Source organism: Scyliorhinus torazame, chromosome 19 (assembly GCF_047496885.1).
Source record: "Scyliorhinus torazame isolate Kashiwa2021f chromosome 19, sScyTor2.1, whole genome shotgun sequence".
NCBI classification, from domain to species: Eukaryota; Metazoa; Chordata; class Chondrichthyes; order Carcharhiniformes; family Scyliorhinidae; genus Scyliorhinus; species Scyliorhinus torazame.
The window spans coordinates 129,145,173-129,163,058 of record NC_092725.1 but is presented as its reverse complement, the minus strand read 5'-3'; the positions used below and the strand labels follow the sequence as shown (position 1 = coordinate 129,163,058).

At 44.7% G+C, this 17,886-nt stretch overlaps 1 protein-coding gene across 1 annotated transcript in view; it reads left to right on the top strand.

The window, feature by feature from the left end:
* cped1 (cadherin-like and PC-esterase domain containing 1) overlaps positions 1 to 17,886 on the top strand; it is a 345,650-nt gene that overhangs the window by 123,822 nt on the left and 203,942 nt on the right. Inside the window, exons 5-7 of the mRNA XM_072485221.1 lie at positions 2,951 to 3,089; positions 7,631 to 7,793; positions 12,964 to 13,100. Coding sequence (XP_072341322.1) covers positions 2,951 to 3,089; positions 7,631 to 7,793; positions 12,964 to 13,100 — 439 coding nt within the window. The remainder of the gene's footprint in view (positions 1 to 2,950; positions 3,090 to 7,630; positions 7,794 to 12,963; positions 13,101 to 17,886) is intronic.

The following is a 17,886-nucleotide window of genomic DNA, read 5'->3' as shown; positions in this document are numbered from 1 at the left end:
AATTTGGCTCTGTTTAATCACGTTTGCTCAAGAATCGCCAGGTATCTTTCGACACCGCCACAAGGTTCAGAACCGAATACTGATCAATGACTCGATACACCAGTTAGTAAGTTCAAAAGCAATGCTCATTTATTTACACACAGTCAAATCTACTCATGCATAAACTCTACAAACTAAACGACCACTACTACTAAAGCCTATATTTAGCTTTGGGCGCCCACTCAGTCAGAGGAACAATGGCCGTTGTTCGGTTCTGAGGCTGCTCGGTTGAGCTGTTTACAGGGTAGCAACTAGGAGCGTCTACCTCGTAGCCTGCGTTGACTTGGGACTTACTTGGTCTGATGCAGCTGCTAGGCTGGTCTCCCTCTTCGGTGAGAGCCAAAGCCAAAGGAGGAGGATTCTCCCTTGGGGGATACCTTTTATACTACAAAGGGCTTCGCGCGCTTTTGGGCGGGCCTTGTACTTGGCCTCAACTAATTGGGTCTTTCCCAATCGTCTGTATCGATTTTCCTCCAATAGAGGGGTGGTTCCCTGATCGCTGGGCGTGTCCTGGTGACTGTCAGTCTGCTTTGTCTTAGCTTCTTCTGGCGCCGGGGAGTCTGCCTTAACATTGTGTATCTAAATGTTTCCCTTTTGTCCCCGGAGATGTCTCATTAGTATGTAGATTGTTTGGTAGTTTCTGTCCTGTCGGAGAGTTTAAGGTTCTAATCAACAGACAGAGCTTGCACCTACTTGTTTCTTAGCATTGTCCAATTTTCCCTGCATTCTTTGCAAGTGTCCATTTTGTAATCGGGACGTGGCCATCCCAGATGGCTAAAAACATTACCCTGGTCTTCTACCTCAATCATTAGGGGAGGCAGTGGCACAGTGATATTGTCGCTGGACTAGCAATCCAGAGACCCAGAGTTCCAATCCCACCACGGCTGATGGTGAAATTTGAAATCCCATAAAAAGTTAATAATGGCCATGAAACCATTGCCGATTGTCGTAAAAACGCATGTTTCACTAATGTCCTTTTTTTAGGGAGGAAATCTGCCTGGTCTGGCCTACATGTGACTCCAGACCCACAGCAATGTGATTGACTCTCAAATGCCCTCTGAAATGGAGGGGTTGCGGACAGGCAGTCGACGTCCAAGTCCCGTAAAACAATTTTTTTTAAAGATCCAATTTTTTGTGAATAGTTCTTCAATATGTTTCTTCTATCTATTTCTTATTTCATCAGGACTTGTTAATTAAAAAAACCTCTGTTGCTCTTTATTGTTGCCCCTTTCATTTATTTACGCTGTATCACTAACCTCCTTTGCTTTTATATACACAAGTCCTACATAAGGACTATTTCCTAGCTGATTCCATTCTAAATATGTCACACCAACCTTTTAGCCATTGTTCTCTTGTCTTCTCTGTTTCTTTTCTTTAACTTGCTAATCAAAGGTCTGTATTTCAGTTTGCCTCCTTGCCCGTCTTTCCTAGCTAGTGCTTTGTAAACTTTGTTTGCAATGCTTCATTTACTACTCTTATCCTCTGTGGATTCCACCATTTCCTGCATATTCATCCTTGGGTGATCTTCAATCGGAGTAAGAGTTATGATTTCCATTTTCACAAGATTATGACCTGAGACTGTGCCGGCTTCAGGTTGAGATTTAGAATTTTCAACACCTTTACATTGACCAATCGAAAATCTTCCTCTATCACAAAATATTTTCCATGCGTATTTTTTTCTCTTAGTTTTAGGTTACGTACGTTGCAACTATACATTGTGACTTTGGAACCTTGCCTCAGAAGGCAGTGGAAGCGGGATCACTGAATTTTTTATGGCAGAGGTGGATAGATTTTGGTTGGACAAGAGAATCGAAGGGGCAAGGAAGTCGAAGGGGCAAGGGAATTAAAGATTATTTGGGTAGATGGGGAATGTAGAACTCAATCCAAATAGATCAACCATTGAATAATGGATCAGTCGCAAGGGGCGAATAACCTAAACTGCACTAAAACATTTGTGAAATGGCTGCATTGTATGTAAACTGAAATTTTCCAATCGCGAGCTATAATGGAGTTTAATTTTTCTAGGGAAATATCCAAATTTCTAACCAAAAAAATCAGAGTCCGTTCTGGGCGGAGTTAGAGGTGTTGTTCCCGCGGTTTGTAGCGCCGGGGATTACCCCGCTATCTAACGGCACTCTGCTGTGTTTTCAGGCCCCAACAAGGAACACACACCCCCATCCTGAGGTTGCACTTAGCGCTTTTATTCGGTATTACTATTAATCGCGCCCCGAGTTATTCTTTATACCCGTTATTATATGTATAATAGACAATATTTTTAAATCTCTCTTCTTTTTTGTGGACAACCTTGAGGAGTTGTTTTACACTACAAAATGGTGGCACAGTGGTTCGCGTTGCTGCCTCACGGCGCCGAGGACCCGGGTTCGATCCTGGCCTCGGGTCACTGTCCATGTGGAGTTTGCACGTTCTCCCCGTGTCTGCGTGGACCCCACCCCCACAAACCCAAAGATGTGCAGGGTAGGAGGATTGGCCAGGCTAAATTGCCCCTTAATTGAAAAAAAAGAATTGGGTACTCTAAATTTTTTTTTTAAAGGATGCATTACAAAGAAAAGTAATATTCCTGGTCAGCAGGCAGTAAATACATCCCTTCAAAGTTTCATATTTGGTAGAACAATGAAGGCCATAATCCAGCTCCAGTAAATGTCCCCTTTGTTGACTAGTTTGTGTTTCATTGTGTTGGGAATATGGCAAACTTATAGTGATGAACTTGCAAAACTGAACACAAATGTACTTTTGACCAGAAAGTTAATAAATTGCTGTTGGGGACCAAATGATTTGCCTCAATATAAAACAATATTGTTTTTAATTCCGGATAGCTGCAGTACTGATGATACGCCTGATAAATGATTCCAAAGAAACACAATTTAAAGCACTTTCATGCGTTGTCTTCCAGTTCGTCAACCCTTGGTTCTTCCGCCTTTGTGCTCCGACCATTATGTCGAGCTGAAAACTACCAGCAACAGGATAGGGGTTGAAAACTCATTCCCTCCGCTGAAGCTTGAAGCTACGGACAATGAAAGGGATGTGAAACAGTAAGAAACACGCAAGGACAAACAACAATATTTTAGTTTGCTAAAATGGTTTTTCTTTTGAGGCGTGATCTTTTTCAAATGCTTTTCTTCCAAAAGTGTTTAATGTTCTAACCTTTAAAATTTCCCCACTTCTGAAGTGGCAACCAACAGCTTCAGTCTTTTTGGGAGCAGTAATTTTGAAGTAAAAACAGAAAATGCTATAAATACTCAACAAGTCAGACAGCATCTGTTAAGATCGAACGGAGTTAATATTTTCGCAGGTGAATGTTCATCGGAGCTGATAGAGAACTGCATTTAATCCCAGGAGAAAGGAGGTAGCCTTTATGCAAGAAATTACCACCAACTTCTAATAATGTTAATAATACTCTTGATTGTCACATGTAGGCTTACATTAACACTGCAATGAAGTTCCTGTGAAAAGCCTCTCGTCGCCACATTCGGCGCCTGTTCGGGTACACTGAGTGAGAAGTCAGAATGTCCAAATTACCTCACAGCACATCTTTCGGGATTTGTGGGAGGAAACCGGAACACCCGGAGGAAACCCACACAGATGAGGGAAGAACGTGCAGACTCCGCACAGACAGTGATCCAATCCGTAAATCGAATCTGGGACCCTGGAACTGTGAAGCAACAGTGCTAACCACTGTGCTCCGTGTTTACATGCCCAACGTGGGGCTCGAAGCCTTGACCTTGGGTTCTAATAAAGAAGAATCCTCCATCTGCATGATCCCTTATCTCGCTATATTGAAATACCTCTGATATTCCCTCTGGGGAAAACAATTGCAAATATTAATCAGCGTACCAGGGGGATGGGAAATGGTTGTCCTAAAGAAGTTGCACAAACTCACCAAGTTGTGAGTTGGGGGTCTGGTTTAGCACAGTGGGCTAAATAGCTGGTTTGTAAAGCAGACCAAGGCCAGCAGCGCAGGTTCAATTCCTGTACCAGCCTCCATGAATAGGTGCCGGAATGTGGCGACTAGGGGCTTTTCACAGTAACTTCATTTGAAGCCTACTTGTGACAATAAATGATTTTCATGTTGTTTCCCCTTTGTTTTGAATGGGCAGCTCACCAAAACATGCAAGTAGGGCCTGCAGTTAAAATCTCCTGGGCCAGGTGCTGCTGATGTAGGGGCAGAGTGGGAAATTAGGAGAATAGAGGTGGGTGGCAATTTCTCCTCTGCCTGAAGCCTGCTCCAGGTTCAAATCCGGACTCGTGCTAACACCCGGAACATCAAGTGCTTAAGACACAATGCTTGCATTTCATGATTAGTGGTGAATAAACATTGGCCAAATAATCGTTCCACTCAAACTTGCCCATGGAATTTCTCTGGGCTTTTCTATTAGAAATTGCCGTGATTGGAAAACCATTTTGGTGCTACTGTCTTAACAGGAGATCTGGGACCTGCAGGAATAGGACAATCAAACTGTATTTCTCCTTAATCCGCCAGGCCGAAGAATCCTTACTAAGACTTGGGGCTGATTTAATGCTCTGTAAACCGATGGGTGTTGAATGGTTTAAAATCAATCTATTTCGTTTGAACTGGTAAATAATTTTGTTAAGTAATGTACAGAAAACAAACAAAGAGATGGAATTAGAGATGGGATTTTTTTCCAATCTAAAGAAATGACTGATGCACAATCAATTGCTCATGAGACAAGGAGAGTCATGCTAATCGGCTTTAATCAGCTAGAACTGTACCAGCAGCTTCGATACAGAAAGTGAAGGCTGCTGGGACGGCATTGGTTCTTATACCCCGCCTCTCAGGGCGGTGCTATGTGCGTTAGCCAATGGTAGACTCCTAGGTCTAGCCAATGGGCATCCACCTCTCAGGTACTGCAATACCTGGTATTACCACAATGACACTCTGCATTTGTTTGGTACTAATTCAGATTTATCACAGTGTTAAAAAAAAATCTTGCACTGGAATAGACAAGCCCCAACCTTTTCTGGTGAGTTTAGCGTATATCCATCATGTCGCTACAGCAACTTCAAGCTGTTCCATGGATTTCCATGGATTTCAATGCTGAGTCTCTTGGCAAGATATGCTTTTGTCAAAGGTTTTTGAGAAATGGGGCAGCACGGTAGCATAGTGGTTAACACAATTGCTTCACAGCTCCAGGGTCCCAGGTTCGATTCCGGCTTGGGTCACTGTCTGTGCGGAGTCTGCACATCCTCCCCGTGTGTGCGTGGGTTTCCTCCGGGTGCTCCGGTTTCCTCCCACAGTCCAAAGATGTGCAGGTTAGGTGGATTGGCCATGCTAAATTGCCCTTAGTGTCCAAAATTGCCCTTTGTGTTGGGTGGGATTACTGGGTTATGGGGATGGGGTAGAGGTGTTGACCTTGGGTAGGGTGCTCTTTCCAAGAGCCGGTGCAGACTCGATGGGCCGAATGGCCTCCTTCTGCTCTGTAAATTCTATGATAATCTCTGAAACATGGCAACTTGGACAGCAACTTCTCATTTCATCGCTGGAGGATGCTGTCTGATTTACACTTCAACAATTGAAAGCTATTTCCAGCCCCATTATTTTATCACAAAACACATTGAATTACAAAGATTATACAGCATAGAAACAGGTCATTCAGCATAAACAGTTTCGGCCCCTACTTCTCATCCTTCCTCATTTAGCACTATCAACATAACTCCCTCGTTTGTTTATACAGACGCCACTTAAATGTATCTAGCTGTTCGTTTAAGCTTCTCTCTGCGGGAAAGAGTTCCATATTCACACCACTCTTTTCAAGTTTCTTCTGAAATCAGGCTAAATTATGAGGAGGGATTACACACACTAGGGTTGTTTTCCTGGAATTTACAGAGTCAAGGGTGATTAGATCATGAGATTATTAAAGGGAAGAGATAGGGTAGATAGAGAGAAACTATTTCCACTGGCTGGGGTGTCTAGCACAATGGGACCTGGCCCAAAAATAATACTCAGTTCTATCAGTAATTAAATTGGGAAACATTTCTATGCACAAAGCATTGTACAAGTCTGCAACTCTCTTCCACAAATGTCAATGTTGCCAGATAAATTGGTTAACAAAAGCTTACCAGTCTAAAATTCACAAAGTTATTCAGGATATGGGGCAAAAATGAGTATGTCACATGTGGAGTTGTGCTTTGATCACATACTGAATGGTCAATTAGGCTCAAGCGACTGAAGGGCCTGCTCCTGTTTTTAGGTACCTCATCACACTTCCACCTTGCTGAAAATAATTTGTCATTTACATACCCTTTCTTCAGGTTTACCAATGCATTCTTGCAATCCTCCTCAGTTTGACTATCCATCCCAAATGATGGGGGGAGAGGGCATCTACAAATTTAGAAACATTGTTTTTGATTCCAAAGTCCAAATTATTCATAAAACTTGTGATCAACAGTGGTCACAGCACTGAGCCTTTTGGGACCCTAATTCCCACCTTCTACCACTTTGGGTAAGCTACCCTTTACCCCTGCTCTTTGCTTTCTGACTGCCAGCCAGTTAGCTTTCCGTTCTGCTACCAGTCCTCAGATCCTTCATCTTTACTCTAATATGTTGTAACTTACCGAAGGCCTTTTGGAAATCTAGATACATCACATCTCCTATTATTTCAATGAGATGGGTCATGTAATATTTTTCCTTTTGTAATTCATGTTGACTATTCTTTATTATATTTTGGATTTGTAAATTTCTTTTCTATTTTTTCCACAGAACTTCCATTATTTTTCCTACTATTATGTAAAGCGGATTGGCTTATATTCCCTGGGCAGCACGGTAGCACAAGTGGATAGCACTGTTGCTTCACAGTTCGATTCCCCACTGGGTCACTGTCTGTGCGGAGTCTGCACCTCTCCCGTGTCTGCGTGGGTTTCCTCCGGTGCTCCAGTTTCCTCCCACAGTCCAAAGACGTGCAGGTTAGGTGGATTGGCCATGATAAATTTCCCTTAGTGACCAAAAAGGTTAGGAGGGGTTATTGGGTTACGGGGATAGGGTGGAAGTGAGGGCTTAAGTGGGTCGGTGCAGACTTGATGGGCCGAATGGTTTCTTTCTGCACTGTATGTTCTATGTACCTCTGTTCTTAGACATATGTATAATTTTAGCAATCCAGTGCATCTTGTTGTAACTAATTATTAACGACGTGTAATACCACCACTGTCATCACTTCCTTAGATGCGTTGAAAATGCGGGTCATTAACTTTAACTGCCGTGAAAATTAGAAGATGTCACTCTGGTTACGATATGTTTTGACAGTAGAGTTAAGGGAGCTTTGGTCTGAATCTTAGTGTGCATTACCTGATCAGGCTATGGTTGATGGATGTGCCAGAACCTTCCATTGCCAATGTTGCAAATCTTGCGTTACATGTAAAAACAATGTCAAAATAATCTTGCAGGCAAAAATCATTTCCAGTCCTCTATGCAATTTATTTTCTGGAAAGCCTCACTCTGTTGAGAAATGAAGATGAGTTTTATTTTTTGGCACTGATTAATATTGATGCCGATTTCTAGTTTCAACCTTTTAAGATGGTTCTTACTAGACCTATTAAAACATGATCTGTTCTTTCCTAGATTCTCTGCCTTTTCAGAAAGGCCACAGACTATTCCAATAGAAGGCCTTTTTGCAATTCTTAAAGTGTATGTTTTAGTGACATCACTGTCTCCACTACGAGCATTCATTCATTCAACAGGACTTGTCCAAAGTGAACCCAACAAGAAATTCTTTGTCACAAAGGTATGAATGTGTATAGCCTGTCTGCAAATGAAATTGTGGCTACGTTCGTACTTCAGCCTGGTTAAACTCATAGAATAACATGCTCCAAAAATGTCAAATTCTCCGGGGGCTGGAGTGTAAACGATTACAGCGCATTTTTGTAATTGCTATGATTGATGCAATTGTTTTCCTTTAAAGGAAGGCCCTTCGCCCCTCCCCCCCCCTTCGCTTTCTCCACTTTGCCCCTCGCCTGAGGTGTGGCGACCCTCAGGGTAAATCACCACCAGTCAGTGGTGGTTTACCCCTCAAAGCAGCCAGTGGCCATCTGGGACAATGGCAACTTTACCTTTCCTTTAAATTGATGCAGGGTTATGATTGGGTGTTGCAGTGATCTTTGCCCGGGGCTGTACCCCTCGGTGTTCCTGCTTTCTGAAGCATCTCCTCCGAGCCTTTGGCACGGAGATCAGCTGAAGAAAAAGAGTCATTACTTTTGGTTATTCCTATTGGTTACTCCTGATTCCACAGCCTTGTTATATCTCGCCCTCGTTACGTGAAGAGAACTTCATGCATTTGGTGAAATTAATGAAAATCTGATATTTTAGCTTTACTTTCTTACACTTTTTAATCAGAGTCCCTGCTGTGCTGATTCCGGGTTCAATTCTGGCCTCGGGTCACTGTCTGTGTGAAGTTTGCACATCCTCCATGTGTCTGCGTGGGTTTCCTCCGGGTGTCCGGTCTCCTCCCAAAGTCCAAAGATGTGCAGGTTAGATGGATTGACCGTGCTAAGTTGCTCCGTAGTGTTCAAATATGTGCAGGTTAGGTGGAGTTGTGGGGGGAGTGGTCCTGGGTAGGATGTTCTTTCAGTGGGTCGGTGCAGACCTGATGGGCTGAATGACCTCCTTTGGCACTGTAGGAATTCTATTGTTCTATGCGGCCTGTTGAACCATATGGTCTAGTCCTGTGTCCATTTCTTATGTACAGTTTATGAAGAGTAGCTCTGCAATTCTTGTCGAGTCACTCTACACTGCAGTAACCTTGACCCAAATGGTTCAGCCTCCGGATTTTCAGAGACTGGACACATGACTGAAATGCGTGTCGGGTCCTTGTGGAAATCCTGATACACTGACCTACATGGGAATTGCCGGGAAATTTCAACTGTAAAATTCCCCCGGTCCCTGGAACTCTCTGGGACTGCCTCTGACTGGGTGAGAGTCAGACTTCGGGCTGTTCTGATGCGCCTCCCCGGATCGTCAGCCAGGAAACGCTGGCTGAAACCTAGCCGAACGTTGTTGCCTTTCAATAGGATGCTGAGAAAACCCCTCTCTTCTTTGAGTGCTATAGTGAGAGTTTGGTGACCGAGGGATATTAAGGGTTCATTTTTATCTAAAGTCTAGTCTTTCTTTTTTTTAGCTAATTAACTTAAAAGTTGCTGTTTGGGTTTAGAAGAAGATGAATTTTCAATCAGCTTTAAACAGAGGTTCTACTTGCAGCTACTTGCAGCTGGAGCTTGTTAATTAATTAACTGGATCAGGCCAGTTTTCAGAGGCTAGAGTCAGACAGTAGAAAGGTGAGCCAACTTACAGTGCTGACTTTGCCTGCACTGAGTGCTGAATTTGGGTGCATTTGAGTGCTATAGTGAGAGTTTGGTGAGGAGGGAGTAAGCTGCTCCTTTCATTTCCTACACTTCCAGAGCGTGAAGGGAGCCGGGGGTTTTCAGAGAGTGCAGCTGACTGGGAGCAGAGTCGGCGGGCGGAATTCCAGTTGGTTCACAGGGCAGCTACATTCCCGTACGGGCCTCCCCGAACAGGCACCGGAATGTGGCGACTAGGGGCTTTTCACAGTAACTTCATTGAAGCCTACTTGTGACAATAAGCGATTATTATTATTATTCTGTAAGGTAAAAGTGAGGCCCTTGGCTGAAACCACCCCTGCTCCAGTCACACAGCCTTCATTCCATCGCTGACTTTTTTTTGTAACTAGGCGTATGGTGTGTTGGCTTTCATTAACATGGGGATTGAGTTTAAGAGCCGCGAGGTTTTGCTGCAGCTTTATAAAACCCTGGTTAGACCACACTTGGAATATTGTGTCCAGTTCTGGTCGCTTCATTATAGGAAGGATGTGGATGCTTTGGAGAGGATACAGGGGAGATTTACCAGGGTGCTGCCTGGACTGGAGGGCATGTCTTATGAAGAAAGGTTGAGGGAGCTCGGGCTTTTCTCACTGGAGCGAAGAAGGCAGAGAGGTGATTTGATTGAGGTGTACAAGGTGACGAGAGGCATGGATAGAGTGGATAGCCAGAGACCTTTCCCTAGGATGGAAATGGCTGCCACGAGGAGACATAATTTTAAGGTGATTGGAGGAAGGTATAGGGGAGATGTCAGAGGTAGGTTCTTTACACAGAGAGTGGTGGGTGTGTGGAATGCACTGCCAGTGGAGGTGGTGGAGTCAGAGTCATGAGGGACATTTAAGCGACTCTTAGACAGGCACATGGACAGCAGTAAATTGAAGGGGTGTAGGTTAGGTTGATCTTAGATTAGGATAAATGGTCGGCACAGCATCGTGGGCTGAAGGGCCTGTACTGTGCTGTACTGTTCTATGTTCTATGTTCCTCCTGGATTCTGTGCAGCCTGACAGACCAATGTCAGTGATCAATATGGACTATTCCATGGGTCAGAGAGGGGGATTCAGCAGTTCAAATGTGAACATTTCTGCAGCGTATTTTGCATTGTGCACCAGCATTCATTATCTTCCTTCACTTCATGCATCCTTTCTGTTTGTCTTTCCCTCGCTCTTTCTCTTCCACATTTATCATTGCAGCGGTTTAATCGAGTAGGTCCCAGGATAAAAATTGCAAAAAGAAAGAGGTGAGGAGGTCGGGGGCGTTGGGTTCACCGTAATGCTGGAATTTCCATCGCATGAGGCCCTTGGCTGAAACCACCCCTGCTCCAGTCACACAGCCTTCATTCCATCGCTGACTTTTTTTTGTAACTAATAAATGGAAATGTTGAAGGAAAATGGGGGAGAGGGGGTGTAAACACACTTTCTTTGAAGCTATCATGAGGTTTTCTCCTGGGTTTTCACTGTCTGTGTGCCCAGGAGATTACTATTTAATTCCTGGAAACTCCAAGATAACCTGGAGGATTGGCAATGCCAGCGTGAGCGGATGAGTAAACCTACACTTCAGTCTCCAATAGAACAAGCTCTGGGTGCTCCTATGAGTCCAGTAATGGTGAGAGCAGCTGGGCAGACATAGGGACAAAAATCTCACGGCAGAATTATAGATTTCCTACAGTGCAGAAGGAGGCCATTCAGCCCATTGAGTCTTCGCCGACCCTCTGAAGCACCGCCCCGCCCAGGCCCACTCCCCCACCCCATCCCTGTAACCCCACCTAACCTTGGACACAAAGGGGCAATTTAGCGTGGCCAACCCACCTGACCTGCACATCTTGGGAAATGTGATCTGTTAGAGATAAATAAGAAAAAGTTAAGCAACTGTGGTGAGTTATTTGCAAAAAGCAAATCTTCAAACTATTTACGATAGGAATCGATCATAGCAGCGACTGTGCTGAGATGAAGTTACTGCTTCATAGTGACACCAAGTGGACAGAGCATGGAGCTGCAGGCAGACACAAGTTTGGCTTTTCAATGGGAGCTGAAAGAACAACCTTGATATGACTAATTGTCATAATAGGTAACCACTTTTTTTTTAATATACTTTATTCATAAAATCTATCATAAACATTACAGAACATTTCGAATTGTCTTGACTGTACATTTCCATCAGAGTTACACATTGCCTTGACTTTCTTCCATTCAATTTTGATAACCTTACACACATATCGCTCTTTACGTTACAGTTCCTTCTTAAACATTTACATTGTCATGTTTCTTTTATACATTGGAGTGTTAATGACCCAGACCGAGGGGGGTTTACACTGTTACCCGCCCCTCGGTGTACATTTGCTGGTAAGACCTTACACTGTGGTCTTTCCCCATTGCGCCTTGGCAGCAGCTGCCCCAAGCTTGAGTGCGTCCCTCAGCACGTAGTCCTGGACCTTGGAATGTGCCAGTCTGCAACTTGTTACAGCACCACCTACAACTGTGATAGGTATTGCTGGTCCATAACTTATCTCCTGGTAGAGGCAAGGGGTTGGAGAAATCATTGTTGGGACAGTGTTGATACTTACTGTGCCAGTCTTACAACATCTACCACCATGATTCCATCCATTTCTCGACGGTTTTGTGGACTAGCCATTCTAGCCTCTGTGCCAACAGGTACTTTTGCCATAACTGCAATAGTAACATTAAAATTTGACCGATGCACACTGTCCTAATATGTTAGGTGGAGGAGGGGCATTGGAGTGAGTTTGATTGTAGTGATAGGTTTTGGGATGCCAGACGATGCGAAAGCTATTCAGTGATGTTTGAGAATTTCATCTGTAGCAGTTGGAGTTTATGACAGTGTCTATCACCCCCTCACTGTAACAGTAATTTGCATTCCTCTGTCCCCAAGATACTTCACAGAGGCATTATCGGGCAAACTGAGCCACGTAAGGAGATATTAAGAAAAGCTTGGCCAATGGAGTATATTTTAAGGAGTATCTTAAAGGAGGTGTTATAACCCGCACGAGTCCTACGGAGACGGACCAATTAGCCTCCCGGTGAGCCTGGTAGAATACGAGCTTCCCCGCTAAGCGGCAGGAGCCCTTCAGCGGAATAATGGACTTTAGCATAAAAGCCGGCCCAGATGGGGACCGTGCGTGGGTAGTCCCGGCTGTGACCCGGAGTGTAATAAAATAGGTTTCTTTACTCTTCTCGCTGTGGACTCCTCTGTGTCCACAAAAGGAGGGAAATGAGGAAGAGGCTTAGGGACGGAATCCCAGAAACCTAGGCCTTTGGCAGCTGGAGGCACAGCTCCCAATGATGGGGAGTGATTAAAATAAGAGATGCTCAGATGACAAAATGGAGGACAGCTTCCTCATTCCTGCTGAGTGAGTGGCGTTTGGACGCCCTCCTAATTATGAGCTGCCTTTTCCAGCAAATACCAAGCCCGGCACTTGATGCACTTTTAAGAAGAAGCTGCAATTCATAGTTTGGTTATTTCACAACATTACTGAGCATATGTGTGTGTACATAATGAAATACATGGATAAAGTATGAGTTGTACAATAAAGTATAAAATCTTTAACAGCTTCGAGCATACTTTGAAAAATACTTTGGAGCAACTACTTCAGCACAGGCCTTTGAGAACGTGAAGGAGCTCATTACTCAACTTTTATTAATAGCTGAAGTAAACATTGAATCTTCCAGTCAAGGACCATCAGGAACGTGAGTAATCTAACAGCATCAACTGGAGCCTAATATCTGAATTTCTGTGATTGTTAGATTAAAGTTTAAAAACAATCTCCAACTATGCATTCTGTTAATTCTTTGAGTGACATGCGACAAGAATGAGAGAATTTAAGCATCCCTCATAAGCCTGCAAATTGCTGTAATGTTGATGGTGTAATGTGCTGAATGTTCCACAGCTTTCCGAATTACTGAATCGGGGTACTTCCTGCCCAGTGAGGAGAGTGCTTGCAATTATTCTAAAGTTTGTAGATGGATGATGAGTTTGTGTCTTTATCTGATTACCGGTGTAAATCTGCTTGCAATGCTGCACTTGGGGAAGCCTGGAATATTGCTGTCGTCATACATTGCACGTAGAGTACCCTAATCTCAGCAATTTGAAATGGGCATTAAAGGCCAACCAAGTTCTTGTGCTGGGAATCAAAACCTTCAGCAGCATTTTCAATTTATTAGCCGTGGAAATTTTGTGTAGTGATCTCCGATTACTTGATTTAATGGCAGAAGATGAAAAGTAATAAAGAGGACTTGCAATAGTGACAGGCGGTAACAGCTTCAGAATATATTGTGCTCATATTAAGCAGGAAGAGTTGTGCTGCTTGCTTGAAGAAGACCTGTAGTCAGTGATAAATAGCTGTAAAAGTGGCCACAGTTATGCCTTTTGAGTCCTTCCAGACAAATGCAGACAACATCAGAGGTCGCGGCAAATGTGCCGCCCATAGATGCATCTGTGGTGGATTCGAGATTGAGAATGCACGCCTTGGGGGTTCAACCAAAACATAGAGTTTTATTTAGAAGATGTTAACCCTTCAGGCCTCGATGTTAGACTGCCTGTTTGACAGGGCAAACAGCTGATGACATCATCTCCGGTGATGTCACACAATCGTTCTCTTAAAAATAATGATAATCGCTTATTGTCACAAGTAGGCTTCAATGAAGTTACTGTGAAAAGCCCCCTAGTTGCCTGTTCGGAGAGGCCGGTACGGGAATTGAACCCGCACTGCTGGCATTGTTCTGCATTACAAGTCAGCTGTTTAGCCCACTGTGCTAAACCAGGCCCTCTTCAGCAACAAAGCTGCTTGTGAGGCAGCACTAAGAACGTTCTTAATACACAGCATTTCCTCCCCCTTTAGCTCAAAGGTCCCTGACACGATAAACAGTGTAGCATTAACAATCAATCAGCAATATGAACAATCACTTAATCAACAACAACAGTCAATACATCAGACGTTCCGGAGGTCGTCGTTCGCTGTGTAGTTGTCGGCAAGCATCAAGTGCCTGCTCTTTAGTTCTTGCTGTAACCTCTGGTGCCTTTGGCTTGTGTAAGCATCGTTGGTGTTAACTTAACCAGAGTCGAGGTAGTGATCGGAAGTCGAACCAAAAGTTGGTCCATATTACATGGTCTTGGGTTTTGTCCTGTGTCGGAGACTAGTCCTGCCTGTGCTAAGATTGTGGCAGGAATCCACTTTTTACTTGTGGTATGATTCCTTGCCAGAATTTCTTGACCCTGGAGAAAAACATGAAGTTTTGCCTTGTTCTCCTGCTATATTACCTGAACCAGCTGCTTTTCCTTCACAATATCTCTTGTCTTGGGTGGATTTAGCAAATCGAATGCTGTGTGTAGTTCATGTTTAACCATTAGAAATGCTGGAGTAATTTGGATTGTTGAGTGTGCTGTATTCCTGAAGGTGAGCAGGAATTGACTCAAATGTTTGAACGATGAACCTTGTTCTCTGGTACTGTTAAGACTCCATAATCCCAAATTTTTGCAACTTGTAAGACTGAGGGAAGACGACTAAACCAAAGGAGTGATAACACTGACCAATAAACTTTGATTTAAACACAGAATTAACCACATTAACAACCATTAATAGCTTACAAATTAACAGTTGAAATAGTTCTCCAATAAAGGGTAAAAAAAGACTTTAACTCACTATCTAGACCCGTCACTCGTATTCCAATTAAGCAACCCAGTACAGTTCAAACGCCACTTACAAATAAAGTTAATAATCAGGGTTGCTTGCGGCTCTGTGCAGATCTTTGAGGAGAGACCCTTTCAGGAACAACCTGAAAATCCTGATGTCCTGTCAGACAAAACTCCTTTGTCAAACTGCAAAACTACAAGACTCCTCCTCCAATTAATTATGTCACTGTATCCCAGGCAGAAGGCATTTTCCAGTCTCTTCCCACTAAGATGTTCTATCACCTGCTTAGCTAGGACTAAACACAATCCCTCATAAATTATCTACACCCGCAGGGAGCCTCCTAAACATAAACAATATTCCATTAACCATCTCTCTGTAAACAAGTGAATGGTTAAATCAATCATTACCTCACCTTTATGACCCCTAAATCATAGCTTTACCAGACATGTCCTGCCTGTATGTACTTGAACCCAGGGTATTTAATAACATTACTACAACAAAATATATAGATAACAATTTCCTACGTTCATCGCATTAGCTTGAATGAAAGTTTCATCACCTGTGCAAAACATGCTGCCTACCCTTTGTGGCAAGATGATAAGAAGCAGACCAAATGTTTTGAATTCCGTTCTCCTTCAAGAACCCTGGAGATATGGCCGGGATTCTCCGATCCCTCACCGGGTCGGAGAATCTCCGGGGGGCCGGGCCGCCCATTCTCTGGCGACCGGAGAATTGGCACTAATCACGCCCATGGGGTCGCCGCTGCGCCGGTGGGGGGCCGTTGAAAGCACCCTCCCCCCCCCACCCCCACCGATTCTCCGTGCCTCGACGGGCCGAGTGCCCGCCGAGTTCAGCCGAGTCCTGCTGGCATGGGTTACGTATGGTCCTACCCGGCGGGACCTCGGAGTTCTGGCAGTGGGGCCCGTCCTGGTTGGTTGGGGGGGGGGTCCAACTCCAGGGGGGCCTCCACGGCGGCCAGGCCTGCGATCAGGGCCCACCGATCGGCGGCCGGGCTAATTCCGGGGGGTGGGGCCTATGTTCCTCCGTGTCGGGCCCCTGGTAGGGCTCCGCCATATTGCCCGGGGGCCGGCGGGGAGACGGCAACCCATGCCCGCCGGCCGTGGCCTGCATGCGCGGACCCGCGCCGGACATGGCATGCCAGCTCTCAAGCGCCGGAGCAGCGGACAACTCTCCGGCGCCACACTAGCCCCCGAGAAAGGGGCGAATGCCTGGGCCTGGAGGCCCGTTGACGTCGGAATCGCTCGCACTGGTTTTGACGGCGGCGTCAACATTTGGCCGGGATTTCGGAGAATCCCGGCCATGAACTGCACTCCATTATTACTCACCAGTTGTTCAGGGTAACTGAATCTGCTGAAGATTTCACCCAATCTCTCAATTGTTTTCTCCAATGACATTGACTTCATGATGGCAACTTCAGGCTATTTCAAGTGAGTATCAACTAGCATGAGAAACATGAGATGCCCTACAAAATAATAAACATTTACTTGTCGCCAGGCCTCTTCTGGCCAGCCCCATGGGTACAATGGACTAATGGTAGCAGGTCCTGCACTTTTTCACAAGAAGAACACATTGTTGCCTTCTCCTCGATCTAACCCTGCCCACCAAAAATGGTTCTTGGCTATTTCCTTCATCTTTATATGCTTGATCGAGGTCAATTTTACCGAAGTGTTGGTCTCCAGCCAACCCAGTGATTAGGTCATCAATCAGGGGTAGAGGGGACCTTTCTGTGCACATTACAGGATTAATAGTGACTTTAAAATCGCCATGAATGCATAAAGATATGGGTTTTTTTCATCACTGGTACCATCGGCGTGGCTTAATTACTCATGTTAACGGGTTCAAGGACTCCCATTCTGACTAGCAATTCCAATTCCGCCTCCATCTTCAGTCTGATTGTGTACCGCACTGACCTAGCCTTTAAGTATCTCGCCTGACTTTCTTCCTTGCTCTTCAACTTTACTGAGATATCCTTCATGCTTCCAAAGCTCACCTTTGAAGACTAGGGCATGTCTCTTCGAGGTTTTAGGTCGGCCTGATTCAGAATCTTCCATGTGATTTATCGCAACCCCAATTTAATCTGATCTTTTCCAGCCAAGTTTTTTTCCATTCGTTTTTGCGGCAGTTTTTGCGGTGGATTCGAAATCAAGTCTGCGGCCTCGGAGGTTCAACCAAAGTGGAGAGCTTTATTTAGAAGATGTTAACACTGCAGGCTGCAATGTTAGACTGCCCGTTTGTCCACGGGAATGGTCGATGACGTCTCCGCAATCGTTCTCTTATAGGCCCCCTGTTCAGCTTGTGAGGAAACACTCTGAATACACAACAGTATCAGACAGTTGAAGGAGTCATGAAGCTTCACCATCCTTCTCATTGAATAGCAAGAAGTCTGGAGCAAGGGCTGCCGAGTTCCTTTGCAATGATAGATATCCAAACATCCTGCAGCAAGTGATTGATGGAATCCATTTGCCATCCAAGTCATTAGTCAAAGTGCAATAGCCTCGGCGAACAGAAAAAAATGTTTCACCAGGTCGAAGTGCAGCTGGTCAGTAACCATCATTCGTGTCAGTGCCCGTTCCCAGGCTGTGCCCACAATGTTTGTGTGATTTGTGTACTGAATGAGATATTCCTCAAATGCCCCGTGTCAGCAACCATGCTCATTGCTGTTGACAGGCCAGAGTGTGAGGTCAGGTCCTCGAATTAGAGAGAGAGAGAGAGTACAAACCACGGTCTTCCTGGCGTGCTCCTGTTTGCCAGGACTCTGAGAACTGTGGTGCAATTAGGAACGACGACATGTTAACGAGAACACACAGCTTCTGCCCAGTGCC